The 17,937-nt window shown below is 50.6% G+C and overlaps 1 protein-coding gene across 3 annotated transcripts in view; it reads right to left on the reverse strand.

The window, feature by feature from the left end:
• Positions 1-412: 412 nt before the first annotated feature.
• Positions 413-17,937, reverse strand: part of RUNX3 (RUNX family transcription factor 3) — a 59,199-nt gene continuing 41,674 nt past the window's right edge. For 2 of the 3 annotated variants that reach the window (XM_068657774.1, XM_068657772.1), the window contains 2 exons: positions 15,178-15,342; positions 413-4,024 (listed from right to left, as the gene is read on the reverse strand). In XM_068657774.1, coding sequence (XP_068513875.1) covers positions 3,501-4,024; positions 15,178-15,342 — 689 coding nt within the window. In that variant the 3' untranslated portion in view covers positions 413-3,500. The remainder of the gene's footprint in view (positions 4,025-15,177; positions 15,343-17,937) is intronic. The other variant, XM_068657773.1, reaches the window with a different exon arrangement.

Genomic DNA, 17,937 nt, shown 5'->3' on the forward strand with positions numbered 1-17,937 from the left:
GGGAGGGGCGCAGGGCAGGGGCCCAGGCCCGTGGAGAACAGGGACAAGGGGCTGAAGTCCTTAGTGTGGTGACAGGACCGGGTCCTGGGAGATATTTAAACTTTGCTGGGAATGAAACGCCTGCCAAGCTCTCCAGGTCAGGGCCCAGTCTGGTCTTGCAGAAGGCTGCAGGAGTCTTTTTTATGGATTTCAGGAGAGTCGAAAGCTGGCCAGAGCCTGTGGGCATGTGCCTGAGTTGTGAGGCGACCAGGGCCGCTCACTGTGCCCGCTCTGGCCAAACTGCGGCCGTGGCCGCCAGCCCAGGCAGCGGCCCCGGGGTGCTGGGCCAGGGGCCGGGCCCTTCCCAGCGGAATGCAGCGCCTGGGACCTGCAGAGCTGCGGGCAAGGAGTCAGCAGGCAGGAGGCACGGGGGGACTTGTAACCGTACGTTTATTATTCCACATGGAAAGTCATTAAAATGATTACACGAAGGCCTGACAATATAATCATGTACATTGGATAAGAACATCGACACCGATAATAGAAAAGCAGAACTGACCACTGTGCTGTGGCTTCGTACCAACTCTGTCCCACCCGTTCACAAGCCCGGCCAACAAAAAGGAGCCCGACTGCTCTCACGGAAGCTGGCACGGCAGAGATGTCAGCAGCCAGAGCTTCTTCAAACGACTTCAACAGGAGCAGACCCTCCCCATCCTCTCCCTCCCTCCCCGCCTCCCCCCACCCCAGTGACAAGTGCTACAGGTTAAAAAGATGGGCTACATGTTAAATATAGGGCATTACCTTCAAGTAGGGCTGGTATATTACACAAATAACCACATTATTTGGTATCACTAGCATTTTTTTTAATGTCCATTGTAAGACACCATTAAAAAAACCAACAACTTTAGCCTTCTTTATCTACAAATGTCTCTGTTCTCAACGCCTTAGTTGGTTGTTGTCATTTTACCCTGCACATACAAGTATTAGAAGCATTATTAAGAATCGGATCCTTCAACACATTTAAGAATTATATTATTATAACAAATAAGACCAAAAATTAGATTTTATAGTTAAATATTCTTTGAGCCAGACAAAGGGGTTTTACTGTACAAGCGATTGTGCATTTTTTAAAAAAAGCAAATTATAGTGCAAAGCAAAAAACATTGGCCTGTTTTGTGACCATTTGCATACAATAGAGGTGCATATATTTACACCTTCATATGACAATATGTCATAAAAATAACATTGTTGCCATTTTAAAAAATTCATTATGAACAGTCTTAAATTAACCTAGTACTACGAATGCCTTGTTTTCTTTGTGCTTTCAATCAGTGGCGTGGTTGGATGATAAACATAAATGCATCAAAACACAGGCTGCTGCTGCGGTCCAGTTTCTACAGCTGGCAAGCACCGGAGAGGTGCTCCCTGTTGCTAAGGAAGTAAATGTTGCAGTTTTGCTGGGGTAGAGCTTTTAAAATTTTCTATTTAAAAAAGTTGTTCCTCTAGTTGCTTGTTTAACTCATGAGTGGTCATCGCAGCTTTCCAACTAAGCCAGGATGTCTTGCTCCAGTCGTTATGTGGTAGTGCAATTACAATACTCTGTATCTCGACTGACTGCTGACAAGCTACAACTGAGATTTGGTGATCGGTATAATGGCATAAAATAGACAGAAGGAACTGGGAGGTCAGCTGGAAGGTTTAAATTTTCCTACATGTGGAAAAAATGACCTGGTGCAGGCTACTGGTAGCAGTGGAGTCTGGGGGCTGTCCTGTGCCCTTGCTGCAGGGCGGTGGGGTGCAGCTCACCCCCCAACGCTCCTAGGATCCTGCCCACGTGCCACCAGCCCTGCAGCACGGGGAGCCCAGAACCCAGCCCCAGTTTGCACACCAGCAGAAAGCCTGGCCAGCCGGTGGAAGGCGGCTTAACCCTGCGGCGTGCGTTGGGGCCAGGCCACCAGCTCGGCCTGGGGGAAGCACCGCCACCTCTCCAGCTGCCTGCTGCCACCTGGTGCGGTCTCATTCAGGTCACAGCCTCGTTGGTACCAGCTATGGGGTTGTGTCTGCACGGTGCCTGAGGGACCTGGTTCCTCCAGATGCCACACAATCCAACCAGCTAACAGTGCACCAGTGGTAGCTTTAAGAGCCTGCTCTTCAGCTTATTCATCTACAGCAAGATATCAGCGCTCTAGGTCACTTGGGAGAACGGAAAGGAGGGTAAGGGGTTGGAAAACGTCAGGTAACATTGCTTCACAATCTTCCCACCACCAAAGGGACTGCGTAGAAACTGTTCCTTTCTCCAAATCTCAGTTAGAGCGTTCAGCATGAACTGACAAGTGTAAGTTGTTTCTAAATAGAAAAGTCATCATGTGTCAATCCACTCTGGGTGAAAACACGGGAAAGAATCATAACAGAAATATGATGCTTTTGCCACCAGCTGCATGTATAGCCACTCAGAGAGAATGAAAGGAAGACCCAGAGACCAGTGGCAGGGTCATGCCAAAGGTTTCTGAGTCACTCTGCAGGTAACACGCTTGCTTGGAAGTGCATCTCACACACCTTGGATTGTCCTGAACACTGCCTTCGCTTCAGACACCATCACTGAGATTTGCTAAAGAGGGGCAAAGAATTGAATGGTGAGGTCAGGACAAAAGAGCAAACACAACAAAACACATCTCATAAAAAGTACATCTCATATGTAAACATACAGGAAAGGGGAGGGTCTGTCAGGCACAGAATCAGCCACGTTACTGTTTTAAAAATGACGACAATGACAAAAATGAACAATACAACCTCTGTCGTCAACAAAGAATAATAATAATCACATCACAGCTCTTGTTCACATGGCTGATGCCGTCTGACCCACGAGGAATGCGCAGCCTCCGTGCATTCCCGAGAACCCACGGCTGTGCTGTAAACCAGACTCTCACGTGCGGCATGTGGCTCTGGCATCGTCCCACGGATCTTTGGTAGTCAGGAGCCTTAAACTGGTGGGGAGGGACTGAGAGGAGACAAAGGTTTTTTTCGTTTTTTTTTTTTCTTTTTTTTTTTCAGTTCAGTCTTTCTGCACTGGCAGAGAGATGGTTCGGATGATTTCCTGGTCCTTTCTCTTCTCTAAAACGTTTTGCAGAAGGACAAGGTTTTCTTAACTTTTGAATGCTTTGTGTGGGGATGGGGATGAGAGTGAGATGACTGAGAAGTGTTCTGCAATAAACAAATATCTGATTCCACACATCTTTTTTCTTTCCTATGTACAATCCACATATTAAAAACAAATGAAAGGAACCACATCAAGCGACAAATTCAAGCTTTGTGGACGCTTATCTTGAAATGTAACATAGGTCTTGGTTTATCTTTGCTTGACGTTTGCCCTGCTTCCATGTAGAGGATCCTGGTTTGCTTTTGGTTTGGGAGACTTTGGTTTACCTTTTCCCTAGGTCTCATTTTGCTGCATTCACTACCAAAAGGAGTAACATGATGGTGGAAAATTAAGTTAAAGTGGTGGGTGCCCAGCTGTGTTCCTCCTAGTAGGGTCTCCAGACCGACTCATCCATCCTCCCTGTAGTTGTCATGGTGGTCGGTGAGTTACTGTGGCTCCCGTCTGCATCGACGCCGTCATTCTGATTGCCCAGGTTGGGATTCATTAAGTTGTTCCCCGCTGAAGCACTTGTACAAGACGAGAGCATGCGGGTGGGCGAGCGCTCGCCACCTGCCACCATGGAGAACTGGTAAGAGCCCGAAGATGTGCCGTAGTACAAGTGGTAGGGAGAGGGGTTGGCCTGGAAGGGTCCGCTTTGGTTCTGCGTGGAGCCGGGGTAAGGGGGCGGCAGGTAGGTGTGGTGAAAGCGCGTGGTGGTGGGCATGCTGGTCATGCTGATGCCCCCAATGCCCGTCGCAGAGGGCGTTGCGGTGTAGGGGAAGGCAGCGGACATGGCGCCGGGGTAATGCATCCGTGGGTCGGAGAACCTGGTCTCGGTGAGGGCTGGCAGCGTCGGGAAGGAGCGGTCAAACTGCCGGGGGTCTGAGAAGGGGCTCAGGTCTGATGTGCCTGCGGGGTTGGGAGAAGAAAGCGGGTGGTTAGAGCACTCTCCTGGTGGCTTGTAGAGTTTGCCCTGTGTCCTGGGTCATCCCCTGCCCAAGGAATAAAAGTCAGAGGGAAAAACATCTCTAAGATCTGCCGGGGAAGAGAGCTGGGAAACTTAAATACAAAAATCCTAAAACCATTTTGTTTAATTTGTTCCCATTTCCTGTCCTAAAATTTGTTGTTTCCTATCCAAGAAGGGACACAATTAAGCTGACTTCTCTAGGGGTCTATTCGTCTCTGGCAGATTAAAAAAAAACACCCCATAAACATAGAAAAAAATGTTTAGCCATTACATCAGCTGTGTAGTAAATAAATGGATGCAGGCCCCAGACGGCTGGTCCCTGAGATAGTCGGTGGTGTATATACACGCACACACGGAGACAGAGAGGAAAAGCTGGAGTCCAGACCAGGCTGCTAAGCCTTCCTGTGGGTGGCCTGTTCGTGCTGATACCATCAGGGGATGGAGCTGATAAACACACAGCTGAAAACTCCCAAGCTAGGAGCCACACTACCCCTCTGCTTGCTTTTCTCTGTGTATTTTTCTCCTTCCAAGAGGATAAAGAGAGTGAGAAATTCAGGCTTTCCTCTACTGGGGGAAGGGATGCTTGGGTCAGTGTGGTGGGGATGTTACCCAGCTCCCACAGATGATGGAGCCCCTGTGCTTTTCCTTAGGGGTATAAATGTCAAGTGGGTTGCAGCCAGCTTTTATCTGGACAGGACCTCTGCCTGGTGCTGTTGGGTCCTGTCCTCTGTGGGAAGCAAAGAGAAATGAGCTGTGCTCTCCCAGCAGAGATGCAAAACCCCTGTCCTCTGGACCTCAGTAGCTCACATTAAGCTCTGGCGCTAGTTATGAAGGAAGGCATGGCTATAAATGGCTACTACTGTGCCTTTCTCAGCCTTTTAACACCACCCATAAAACAAAAATCTCTAGAAAGAACAGTTCCAGTCCAAAGTTCTTGGCTGACGTACTGTGCTCAGAGCTCTTGGCTGGCTGGAGGTGGCTTTCTCTTTACTGCTAAGACTATTTTCCCTCGTTAAAGGCAGGGATGTTGCACCTTTCTGCTTTGGTAGCAGGATGTCATCTGGCCTTTTCTGCAGGCCCTCCTCTTCCCCACACTCTGCAGGATGAGACACACTGCTCCAAAGCAGGGGGAAAATTCTGCTGTGCCAGACTCTGCAGCACATGAGAATATTTATGATGCTCAGAGCTAACACATAAAAGCTTGCCTAGCTCTAAAGAGCAAACCTAGCCAGAAAGGCTATTAGGTGTTGGTTGTCTGTCTCATAAGGCTGGGTTTTGAATCAACTCCGAACAAGAAAATGTGTGAGATGAATATGATAGAAGCACTTGTTATTTTTACATAAGTGTGTGTATATACAGAGACACACAGAGATATATGATTGCATATTAGCTGTGTATGGATAGGGATGTGTATTATATATATATTTATTATGCCAAAGCATTTTAAAATTCTCAGGGCTGGTGTACCAGTCCCTGCAGCATTTCCCCAGGAAAAAAAAAAAACAACACCTGAGCTAATCCCTTCTAGCTAACTAGTGGCAAGGACATGCTCTGGAGGAGCAGACAGGGAGGGGATCTGACCTGAAGCCCCTTTCTGGTCCAGGTGAGTCCTGCAGCAGGGGAGCAGTGGAGGGGAGGCGCCACCCTCCCCTCCAGCCGTTTGCGGGCGATCGGCAGCGCCTGCCTTCCCACGCAGGCTCCATGGAGGAGAAAGGCAGGGGAGCACCTGGTTTGTGAATGTGGCTGCGGCTTTGGTGTGAGATAAGAGAGGAGCAGCTCAAAGCTGTCATGAACCACACGCACACACCCGCGGCTCCATCCATCCTGGGTGCTATGTGGAGGGGTAGCATGCTTGGGCTGGCTGGAAAAGAGCTACACTGCGGAAAACGCTCAGAGCTGAGCAAACCAACCTTATTTCACATCTCAGCTTGCCAGCAGAACACTCTGCCCCATCCCAAAGCCATGCTACTGCAAAAGTGGCACCAGCACTGCTGTCAGGTGCTGCGAGGTGAGGTTTGAAGAGTTGCTGCAAGAAGCAATTTGAGCAGAGCCCTGAGCTTCAGCAAGAATAGGGTAGGACCACAGAACAAAAATCCCAGCTGAATTTGGGAAAGACTCAAAAAAGACGATCTTCTGAATACCTCCTTACAAGCATGCAGCCTGGTCGCTGCAGGAAAAGGGCAAGACTGTTTAGCTACACACACAGAGACAGCAGGCTCCAAATTCACCATCCCCAGCCCCAAAACCCCAGGGTGCTGCTCAGCACCTTCCCCAGAGCAGCGGACGATGTCGAGTGATCAGACTGTGCTCCTTTGTTAGCTTTAATGTGCCCTTATATAATAGTCCAGAAAAATGTAAATTGAAATAAAACACAAATGCTCAGGGCACATTTCCCTTTTCCTCTATAACATGCTCAAAGGGTTTTTTTAAAGGCTATGTTTTATTGGACTGAATGTGCAACATTTGGCAATTGGTATTTGCTACTAATTTAGACGCAAGCTTCTGAGAGCGATAATTGCAGGCTGCGTGCATAGAGAGCAAAGCACAGCGATACCAGCAGGCTAGAAACTCTCCAGCTATGGCCTGAGCACAGCGGCAGGCAGCGGGTGAGCTCTGCGGGTGCCGGGCTTTGGACTCGGCTCCTCGCCTCCCCCCAGCCCCGCGTGCTGCAGATGTGAGGCACCCGCACAGCACCGCTGGGCTGCGCTTTCATCTCCACCGGGCCTTGGGCTTGAAGGCTCTCCCAGAACAAAGCTCCGGTCTTCCCCCACCAATCCGAGGCTAAAACAAACCAACAAAAACCAACCCCAACCCCACTTGTCTATTCTGTTCCCACGCCGTTCGGGGGGCGCTGGCCGTCCCTGGTGAAGTCAGGCAGCGGTAACCGGCCGCCAGCCCCGTTCCTGCGCCGCCGGGAGCACGCGGGGATGGATGCTCCCGTCCCGTCCCGTCCCGTCCCGTCCCGTCCCGTCCCCGGGGGAGCCCGGCCGGGCCCGTCTCGCCTCCAGCAGGGGGCAGCGGCCCCGAGCCGGCGGCGGGAGGCGCCAGCAGAGGGAGCCGCGGCCGCGCCGGGCTCGCCGCCGCCCGGGCGCTGGGGGGGGGAGCCCCGGCGGGGCCGGGCGGCGGGTGCCGAGCTCCGTCCCCGGGCCCTGGCGGCGGGGAGCTCGGCTCCGCCCGGCTCCGCCCGGCTCCGGGCCTCCTGCCCCGGGTCCGAGGAGGGCCGCGCTGCGGAAGGACAGCGGGGGGCTCTGGGACAGCCCCGGCGAGGCCAGGGCAAAACGTTGCCCTGAATCCCCGCCGCAACCACCCAGCTCGGCAACAAAGCAGCCCTCTGTTAGGCTCAGCCAGCTCCCGAGCGGCAGTCCGGAGCGAGCGAGGCACTAAGCAGATGCCCGGGGAGCCGGTGAAGTTGCACCTTTGGGCCCCGCGCTCCCTTTGAGGTCACAGCCGGCAGCGCACTCGAAAATCGCATCTCGCTGCCTCCTTCGCAGCGCTTCGCCAGCACAATCTGCGTGGTAGCGCTGCCTCGGAGGATTTACTACGGTTTGCCTTGCTTGTTCGCCGTCCAACCCCCATTTGCTTTTTTGGACCCTGGCAATCTGAGCTTGAGTATTTCGGTTGTCCAGTTGCCAATCAAAATATTTGAAGGAAATGTTTATTTTCTTCTCGAAATCACACCAGCTGCTGCACTAACTGAATAAGCCCATTTAGCTGTAAGAATTTAACCATTGTAAGAGTGAATTGAGCCCCCCCAACTACTCCAAAATCTGACCCAATCTATCAGCGGAAATGTCAATGTTTTGGATAGGAGTTTGGGGAAGTGTGGAATGTGTATTAAATAAAAGCCATGTAAAGGTCAGAGCCCTGATTAGTAATGCCACTGTCTCCTTGTTAGGGCCGTGCTGCCCAGGGGACCCCGAGGCCGGGACACACCCCAGCACTTAATTGTGCAGCTGCAATCTGCACTTTTTGAGGACCCCCACACCCCCTTGTGCACCCACTTGCAGAGTCAGATAGAAATAGACTTTCAAAGCTGCTCAGCCTCTTTCCAGATAAAACAACTGTGCTCAAGTGACACAGGAGCTTTATTTTCACCTCAGAGGCGATACGGGCCTTTTCTTGGCTGAACAGCAGGGAGAAAAAGGCAAAGCTGCATCTGGGCGCCTGGGTGATGGGAGCAGAGCTCGGCAGGTTCATGGCGGAGCTGCGCAGGGCAGTGCAGGCTGGCAGCGAGCGTGGAGGTGGGGAGGCTGGCTTGGAGACCACAGAGTGGGTCTGGGTGTGTTCAGCCTCCTCCCTTAAGACCTTCCTAGGTTTAGGAGCTCTCTTGGATGGGCTGAAATGGGTTCCTGTGCCCATGCTGGGTCAGGACTGGTGGGTCTGCTCAGAGTCCCCAGAAACCCTCGTGGAGCCGAGGCAATGCACCCTGCAAGTGGTTTTAGAGACCAGCGGCACCAAAGTGCGTACAGCCCATCGGATCAGTGAGGGCTTCCACTGCCTCTTAACCCAGAAAATGTGTGTTCTGTCTGGAGAAGGGCAAGAAAAGCTACGTCAGGACCTCTTTAGTGCCACATCATGGAAAGAGCTCCAAGGGACAACTAAATGACAAAGCTCACCCAGGGCACGTGCACAGAGCACATCGCTGAGGCCCAATGTACAGCTGATGTACATTGTGATCTTCTCGTACATCTCTTCTCGTACATCTCCAATGTATGAGAAGATCATCAGATTAGCTGGGGATGTGCAGTGATGCGCGGAACCTGAGCAATTCCACATCAACCCAGATACTACTCTCTACATCCCCATTTTAGAGATGTGGAGAACATGCAGTGGCTTATTCAGTAAGTCAGCAATAAACCTAAGCTTGTGTGTAAACTATACAAAACACACAAATACATATAGCATGTGGAACACAGAGAGAATAAAGGAAATTTAAAAGGAACTCGATAGTACAGAACTCTCTATGTATATAGAATATATAAATATCTGCAGCCTGGCCATATATCACCGTTTTATTTATATACATATACGTGCCTTGCAAAATTGTCATGAAAAATCTAGCCCGGGGGAAAGAAACCTCCTTTCCTGTCTTATGCCATGATGATTGACAACAATGTAAACACTAATGATACTTTATGCTTATGTATATAATATGCATGCATATGCAAGACGGAGTGGGGACAGAAATTCTCTCTCTGTATATACCTTCTGCTATTCTTTCTCTACTAGTTTCTGTGATGCTTGGACCTCTAAGTTGTTTTCGGCATTTTTCTGACCTCTCTTCCTCTCTGCTTCCTTCCCCTGATCATAGCGGCTCCATCTGGGAGCATGAAGAGGCAGGTGGCCAAAGACGAAGAGAATCTGCTCTGTAAGGGAAGGTGCACAAGATGCATTCAATCTCTGAAGACCCAGCTCATCTCTAGAAAAGGCGCTGCTCTCCTCCCCACCCACGCACGCAGGCACGCTCTCACGCCTCTGTCACATATGTGAACAAGTTCATTCGTTTCACAGTCAGAGATAACTAAAAAAGAAACAGCCCCTTCCTCCTGCCCCACGAAAAATAGAGCAAAATTTATTTTGGGGGAGGGGGAAGGTGTTGAAAAAAAATGAGGGTGTGAACAGCATCCGTTGTTACACACCCATGGAGCAATTGTTCTGTATCTGATATAACCGGCTCACGAACTGGGTGCTAGTACTTCCTCTGCAGAGCCTGAAAAAAAAACCCAAACCAAAACACAACAACACACATGTCGCTTATCACAGCATCGCCAAGCACCACCTCAAGATCGCCGAGCACGTTTGCTACTCAGTTTTCTCATTCTCTTCAAATACAGTGTGCTGCTGTGCAGACAGACCCAGCCCCCAAACCTACCGCAGGAGCATCACAAACCAGCCAACGATGCTCTCCTCGGTCCTCCCCTGGCACTTCCAGTTGGGCCCCAAATACGCTGGGCAGCAGCCCCCAGGCTCTGCAGGAGAGCAGGGCTGGAGGCAGGGCTGCCCCGGGTGCTCCTGGCTCCCTGACCCCCACACCGCATCGCAGCCTCCTCGGCAAAGCCTTCAAGGTCCATGCTTTTACCCTGTCCCAGACATTCCTTGCACCCATCCTGCCCTTCTGGGGAGGACCCCACTTCTAACGCTTCAGGGCCAGTTCAGCCCCATCTCCTGTGCCAGCACTGTCCTTCATAGCTTACATTAGCTCTTCTCCCTCCCTGATGTTTATGCCCTGGATGTATTTACACAGAGCAATCAGCTCCGTTCCCAGCCTGCCTTTTGCTAGACTAAACAAGCCACGCTCTTCCAGCTTCCCCTCCCACCAGGCCCCTCACTTCTCCTCACCATCCCCGAGCCCGGCTCTGCCCCACGCCCTGCCCGGCACGCGCTGCCTCAGCCTCAGTCCCCGCTGCTGGGTCCCGCACGGACGAGGAGCGAGCTAACGGTGCTGACTGCGCGGGTGGGCGGGCTGCACAGGGAGCGCTGCCTTACTGCAGGCACTGCCTCCGGCCTGCCCGCGCTTTGCTCTTTACCTGTATTCAAAGGGTATTAAAAAAAATTAACAAGCCCTGACTACATAAAAGGAAGTAGCTGAATTTACAACCCAGCCTGCAGCTAGACCACCTTGCCTGCTGAGCAGGTTCGGGCCAGGCCGGCCTGCCATGGGAAACCCACTGCAGCTCGGCAGCGGTGGGCGAGAGGCGCCCGGGTGCCCGCCCTGCTCCACCGCTCCCGCGCCGCAGCCCAGCCGGGTGCTGCCCCTGCGGGGCTCGGTGCAGCCTGAACCCCTGCTGGAGGCAGGGCAGCTGCCCTGGAGCCCAGGGCAAGGCCGTCTGGTCCTGCTGCACACCTGCCTTCCATTTCCACCAGCAGCACCTCAGCTCCCGACCAGTGCTGGCCTGTGTTTCATCTTTGACCATTACCTGACAAATTCATTTAAGGAATAGCCATTGCACAGCGGGCAAATGCAATTGAGAGGAGGAGAAAAGCAGTTTGAAGACAGGCACAGAAGCATTCAGAGGCTGAGAGGAGGCAGGAAACCCATCTTAAGCATGTTCCTTCCTTTGAGGCTGAAGCTGAATCCCACAATATGTTTTCTTCCCACTAATGCTTGCCTAGCTTCCTTTGGAAACAATTTAGCCTCTGCCCATGGTAGAATGTTTTTATCCATTAAGAAACGGATATTTTAAAGAAACCATAAGTCGATCTGGACAGGGATTAGGAAGCAGCAATTCAGGGTATTTGCTGGGCCCATAATTCAGGACTTAACCTCAGAGCAGCCACGTTGCATTTCGGAAACAATAGGGCACTTGCTGCCTATGCCAAGAGGCTTCTTAAAAGTAATATAATACTTCTAAAATGTATATTTAAAAAGAAAAGGAGAGAGAGAGATTTTATTTTAAATGCATATGGTGAAGCATTCTGCTGATGACTGGCCTATGTTAAAAACGTTGCACTGGCTTTAAGTAATGGATTGCAAATGAAACTGGTTAAAGCTGAGCTGTTTCCAGATCAGGAGATCTGAAAGCTCTTCACCAGCACAATGTCTCCAAAACCGTTTAGCAGACACTAAGGCTGGGAGAAGCAAAAGGATGCAGCGTTTACTGTTCTCCCTGTGAAGTCAAGGGAATTTGGTTTTGCTGGAGCAATATGAAGAGTGTGCAAGGGGATGTTAAGTGCATTAATCAAAACAGCTTGCTCTGTTACTGAGTAGATCAAATTTAAAATCACTTTGCAATTGTCCTCATGTACACAAGGCCCCTACATGTTGCTGGACAATGCACACAATTGCTTTTGAGTGATTGAAGATGTTTCCACCGCAAAGCTAGAACACAGGAGCCGGCTGCGTGGGCGGTCCTCCTCTGTTGCAATGGGAATAAAACGGTTCAGCATGAACCACTGCTGAAACATGGGCAAGGATGAAGCATCGCGCAGAGAATAGGGGGCTGCTGGGAGCATCTCGGCTCTCCCCAGGAGGATGTGTGCCTGTCACCGTCCCACTTCCCCAGAGCAAGGAGGCCCTGAGAAGCAGCCAAAAGCGCACAGAAGCAAGTTTCTTTAACATCTTGCTTCACTTTTGAGAGCTCCTTGATTTTTTTTTTAAACTAGAAGACAAAACTCACAATGAAGTAAGCACGCAAGGCTCTGGCATCGTGTGCCCCATAATAAGGAACCATTTCAAGCCATCCTAATGACAGCTTGGTGTCTCGCTGCAGAGATGGGAGAGCTGGGATTTCAAAACCTCAAATTTTCCAGACCTCACTGGAGAAGTATTGGGCCAAATCCTCAATGGAGACAAATGGCTCTGCTCTGCTGCAGCCAGGAAAGGAGTGCCAGCTGATGCTGGGTGTGGGTATGCCTGTCCCACCTGCCCATTCTCACCACAGCTGTGCTCAGATCACTCATTTTCTCTTCCAGAACAGTGGAAATGGCTATCAAATCTGGCATGTGCAAGGCTGAAAACGTCTGTCCCATTTGCAGACAGGCATGGGAAGATACTGATTCTCTGCTCATCTGCAAGGGGTAAGGTGAGACTAGAGCCACTGCAGTAAAATCTCCCTGGGCAGTGGGAAACCAGTGCAAGAGCAGAATCTCACCCGCTCGGCTGGAGCAGAGCACACTCTCCTCCTGTGCTTCCTGGCATGCGCTTCAGAAACGATTGGTTTTCTCTTACCAGGAGGTTTTTGGTTTGAGACCATTTAACCTCAGGATGATCATTTTACATGGGGGCTATTTATAACCTCCAGGCGCTGCTTTACTGAAATTCTTGCAAATGGCTGAGGGCCAGATTCCTCATTTACACCACTGTCCTTGCTGTGATCTCCACTGTGGCCACATGGCCTTCACTCCTGGGGAGGAAAGATCGGATACATCCAGAGCAAATGAATCTCCAAAGGACCCTAATTCCTCTGAGAGAGGAATCCTATCTCCTACTTTCTGCTACAAAGAAAAAACTCCAGGCGCTGAGCTCAAGGAGCTGCGGTGCCTGACTCCCCCTTTGGTGGCTGAGGCTGTTTCTGGGCATCCCAGCTCACTGCCCAGGTTTTGCCAGAAGTGGATTAGGAAGCACTCATGCAAACCACTGGGTCAGCAGAACTGGGAGGCCAACCAACGCCAGCAAGTTGGTTGACGGAGGGACAGCTGCTCCCCCCCCCCCTGCACAGGGGTGCGAGGACACTGAGGAAGTTAAGGCTTGAAGAACCCAGGTGAGGGGCAGTGGGGATGGGTGAACTCCAGCCTGCCTCATTCCCTCCTAACCAATATCTCGTTATGCTTTTGCTAATCGGCTTCTCATGTGTGTTACCTAAGAATGTGCCAAGTCGTGAGAATTACAGGCCTGTTAACTCTCGTGTTATTCTTGGCATGCGTCAGGCTCCACTTGCTTGGGTAAAAATTACGATCTTTGTGAATAAGCTGTGTGTGTGAGAGAGAAAGGGTTTTATTATTATTATTATTATTGGTTATAGTTAGAGTTGTGTCAAAAGGACACAGTTGGGATTAAAGTTACTAAGTTGATTCTGCTCCCAGTTACGCTGGTAAGAACCCACAGTAATTTTAAGACAGTTCCTCCAACTTGGAAACAACAGAGCCAAGAGCAGAGCGTGCACAAACTGCATTTTGCAGCATTCCTGGTACTTTGGATTTACTCCGCAGGAATGATTTTAGATGGCTAATTTTGTGTGTCTCCACTCCTGCTGTCACTTGACATTTGGGAATTTGGCACAGGCGGTAACTTGTGGCCAGTTTCATTTTTCTTTTTGAATTTGTGTCATCACCTGACTCTTTGCTCCAAATGACACACTTTGGGTTTCTGGCACTACAGGGGACTGTGCTAATTTAAAATATGCATTCCCCCCTCCCAAGACTCTTTTTATTGTACAGCCAATGAGTCGAGCCTATAAAACTCTCTCCTTTTAAAAAACAAAAATCAAATGATGATCCTACACAAAATGCCCATGTTCTTCTCATAAACTGTGCTAATATCAATGAAAATTCCAAGCATAAAGATTTGCATTTCAATGAGAAATAAATTAAGCTTTCACTGTAATTTTGGGTTGGGAGGAGTGTGGTAGCTTTTACAGCTTGGTAACGTTTTCAAACATGTTTTTGTGCCTGAGACACCCTCCTTTGCCAATGACATTGAGGTTTTCAAACATCTATGTCACTTCTGAAAATGCAGCATAAAAGCTTTTGAAACATTTTAGCCCAAAACCTTCCAAGAGGCACAACTTTTCACCAAAACTCAAACTACAGACTGCTTAATTAATATCTGTTAAGTTTCTGTTAGTACTTCTGCTGATTTTCAAAGGAAAACAACACCAAGATCAAAAATGCATGGAAAAGGATCATTGGCAATGTGCAGGTGGGAGAACAGACTCTCTTAATACATCACAGTAGTGTCTGGTGTTGCTGAGAAGTGCAGCAAGTTGGGAGTTGCAAGGCAGCTGGATATTTTCAAATGCAATGCCTATTTTGGGGATGAAATTCAAACGCAGGGGATTAGCAGACTGACCTCTCACAGGTAACTCTCCGAAGGACTAGTGGCAGTTCCTACCACTGTCCTGGCAACAAGCGCCAGTGCAGACCCACGGGGAGTGCCCGAGGGCTCAGCTATGCTGATTGCAAATATGGGAAGAGCAAAGCCTGTGTGTGCACACACGCGTGCGCCCATGCAGGTGTGCATACATGTGGGGAATTATGCTGGAGTTAGGTGATGGATCACCAGACTTGGCATAAACACAATGCAACAAGATAAGAAACCACTTGGATTACCATGTAAAGTATAATACACCCTTTTCTTGCTGATGCTTAACTGTCTGCGCGGGTGCCTTCATATCAAAGAAGCTACCAAATTCAAAGCATGCCTAGCTCTCCCTTGCATTCCTATTGGAACTCCTCAGTTTTACCTCAGACCCCATACCTAATGGTGCGCTCAGTGAAATCGCCTGGGTTTACAATTCAGCATAACTGTAATCTGCTTACTCAGCGGGTGCAAGAAAGCTTCTGGTGGTGAGATCCCCGTCCCACCCACCCCTGGCTCGACCCCTGAGCCCTGCGGCTGTCCCGGCTGCACGACGCCAGGGTGGTGCGCGGCTGGTACCTTGTATTGGAGTCTGGGCCTGTGACCCGAAGTGGCTTGGGGTGCTGAGAGTTCCACGAGGGCTGGGTGTCGTCGGGGTGACTCTCATGGACTGGCGCAGCCGTTCCAGCTCCCCATAGCGGTCAGCGAAGGGTTTGGTTTGGTCTTCCAGCTTTTGTCTGTGCCCTGGAACACGATAAGAGAAGCTGGTGTCTGAGCGGCTCCCCTTTGGCTGGACTGTCCTGGTAAGCACAGTGTCAGCACAGCAGCCCTGGTCCTCGAGGCAGCCTGTGATACGCGGTGGGGGCCTGGAGGGGCTCCGTGGGCCATTCCTGAGCCACCAGTCTGCGCCCTCCTCACCTGCTCCCAACGAGAGAGGGGACACACACACGAGGTGGGAGAAGGCCTCTCTCCTGCCACAGCTGTGGCTGGGGAACCAGCAAGGGAAATGTTGCATTTTAAATATTTTCTACAGCATTTGCTCATGGCATCCAGAGCAAACTCTTGTCTTTCTGCAGTCCCCTGCCCAGCCTATGTGGCCAGAGCCAAGGGGGCTGCAGGGGCCTGGGAACAGCCCCCCACGGTACTGCACCTCCGATGTGTCACTTCGCTTCTCCACTCCTCTTCTCCTAAGCCTGTGAAACGGGGAGACTATTCACCTACCTCCCTGAGGCAGGGCAGCAACTAATGAGCATTTGTAAAACACTCCCAGCTTCTTAGGTAGCAGCTGCTGGAACAGGGCAATAATTATTAAATTTATGCTAATTGGCCTGAGGCAAGAGGCGCATGAAATACACTTGATACATAACTTTCGCATTTTACTATATTAATCATCACTGAACGGCTTCACTCTCTCTGGGCCGGATTCCAGTCTCAGTTACACCCGCATAAAGCTGGAGGGCCTCCAGCGAGGCTGGAGCTGCCTCAGCTTTACATTCTGAACCAGTGCTGGGTTCAGCCCTTGGGTTTCCCTTGTTCTTCACCTGCCGCAGCCAGGCAGCCCTGCAGTGCCCCTGGCTCTTTGCGCCAGTCACAAAAGTACCTCCACGAGGTGGCAAACACCTGATCCTGGCATAGCCGAGCACAGAGCTCAGGGCACCAGAGGTGTGCAGGCTGGCAGGGAGGCCAGAGAGGGGCTGGGAAGGAAACGGGAGGCTCTCCTGAGAGCTGCACCTTACCAGAACCAGCTCTATGGCCCGGCACCCACCCAGCTGAGATCTCCGTGGCTTTTAGAAAACAGCGATGCTGCCGCTCTTGAGAGGCACAAAACACAGCCACCTCTTGCTTGCATGCCCCCCCCCAACCCTGCCCCCTCACATCTGCTTAGTGTGAGCTCGGTGTCAGTTTATAGCAAAGTCACAGAAAGTCCCCAGACTTCCCCTCCTTAAACCTGGCGTCTGGTATCTTCTGATCTTGCCTCTGCTTGGCTCTCGTGCTGGGGCTACGCTCCCGGGCTGCTTATGGAGGTGCTGGGTGGCTCAGCCGGGAGGACACAGCCATGACTGCGGGAGGGCCACTCCACTGCACCCCAGCACCCTGCGAGGCTGCACCAGCCCCGAGCTCCACTGTCCCTGGGCTGCTCCCAAGCAAAACTGCAGCCCCAACAAGAACATGCCAATGCCAGCGAGCAGAACTTGCTGCGAAAGGACTCCCAGCAGAAAGCAAAACCCAATGGTATTTTGAAAATGCATTTTCCCTGCTGTGTGAAGTAAACCAAGGAAACCTCAAATCAACACCATAAAAGATCTCTTCTAATCTTTGTGAGCCCCTAGACCTCAGGCATCTCTGTCTTATCTGAGGGCCTTCAGAGACACACAAGCAGCAACTCACATGGTGTTTGTGTTTTCCCCAAGGGGGAAAGCGTGTGCAGTGAGGTGTCTTGTTTTGGCCCACATTTTATTATTTCAATATATGTTTGAACATACAAGAAAAAAAAAAAAGTTTAAGTTTTTCCTTTAACAGTTTTCTCAGGTAGGGCTTAGCAGAGAAGCTAAAAGGACTGCAAAGACCAAGTCATACAGAAATTTAAAGGAAATGTCCCTGCCTCTGTCTCAGTTGAAACCCAATCCTGCAGTAGTGTTTAGCATGTGACAGAGAAAATACTGAAAAATAAATCAAGTGATGTCTATGTTGATAATGCTTTTAAAGATTACTCAGCTATGCAACCTAACCAAGAGCTTCATGTGGCTATACTATGCTGCACTGTGGTTGCTCTGGTCCCTGCGCTGCCTGAACACAGGCACAAACCAACAGGGTTTTTAGGCCTCAAGTAAATACCAGTGCTGTACTCACAACCCTTGAAAGGGGACGGTCTGTGGGCAGACACAGCAACTACCAGCAACCCCCACCCTCAAACCTAGGACTGTTCCTACAAAAAGAAAGTAGAAAACTTGATGCAAACTAAGTCAAAGCAAAGAATGGGTCTCATTTAGGAGTGAAACTCAGAGCAGAGGAGTGAGGCCAGGACCCTTCCTGGCTCTCCCAGACCGTCTCCAGTTTGCACCGGCAGTGTCATAACTCCATCAACGGAGCTGGGGCTGGGCAGCACTGAGCTATATGAAATGAGGAAACAAACGAGTTAAAAACCACCAGCTCTGCGGACTACCAACCCTGTTTGGTACAGGCTGTCTCCCCAGGACTTCCTGCCGCTTGTCACTGAGAGCTAGGGACGTCAGACTTTGTCACGCAAGAGAGAATTGCTATTAATGGGTTTCTTTCATCAGAACAACCTGAGCTTTTTAATTTCTGCAGTGGTTGGCTTCATTAAAGGCCCTTCCCCAT

Source organism: Anas acuta, chromosome 21 (assembly GCF_963932015.1).
Source record: "Anas acuta chromosome 21, bAnaAcu1.1, whole genome shotgun sequence".
Classification (NCBI taxonomy): domain Eukaryota; kingdom Metazoa; phylum Chordata; class Aves; order Anseriformes; family Anatidae; genus Anas; species Anas acuta.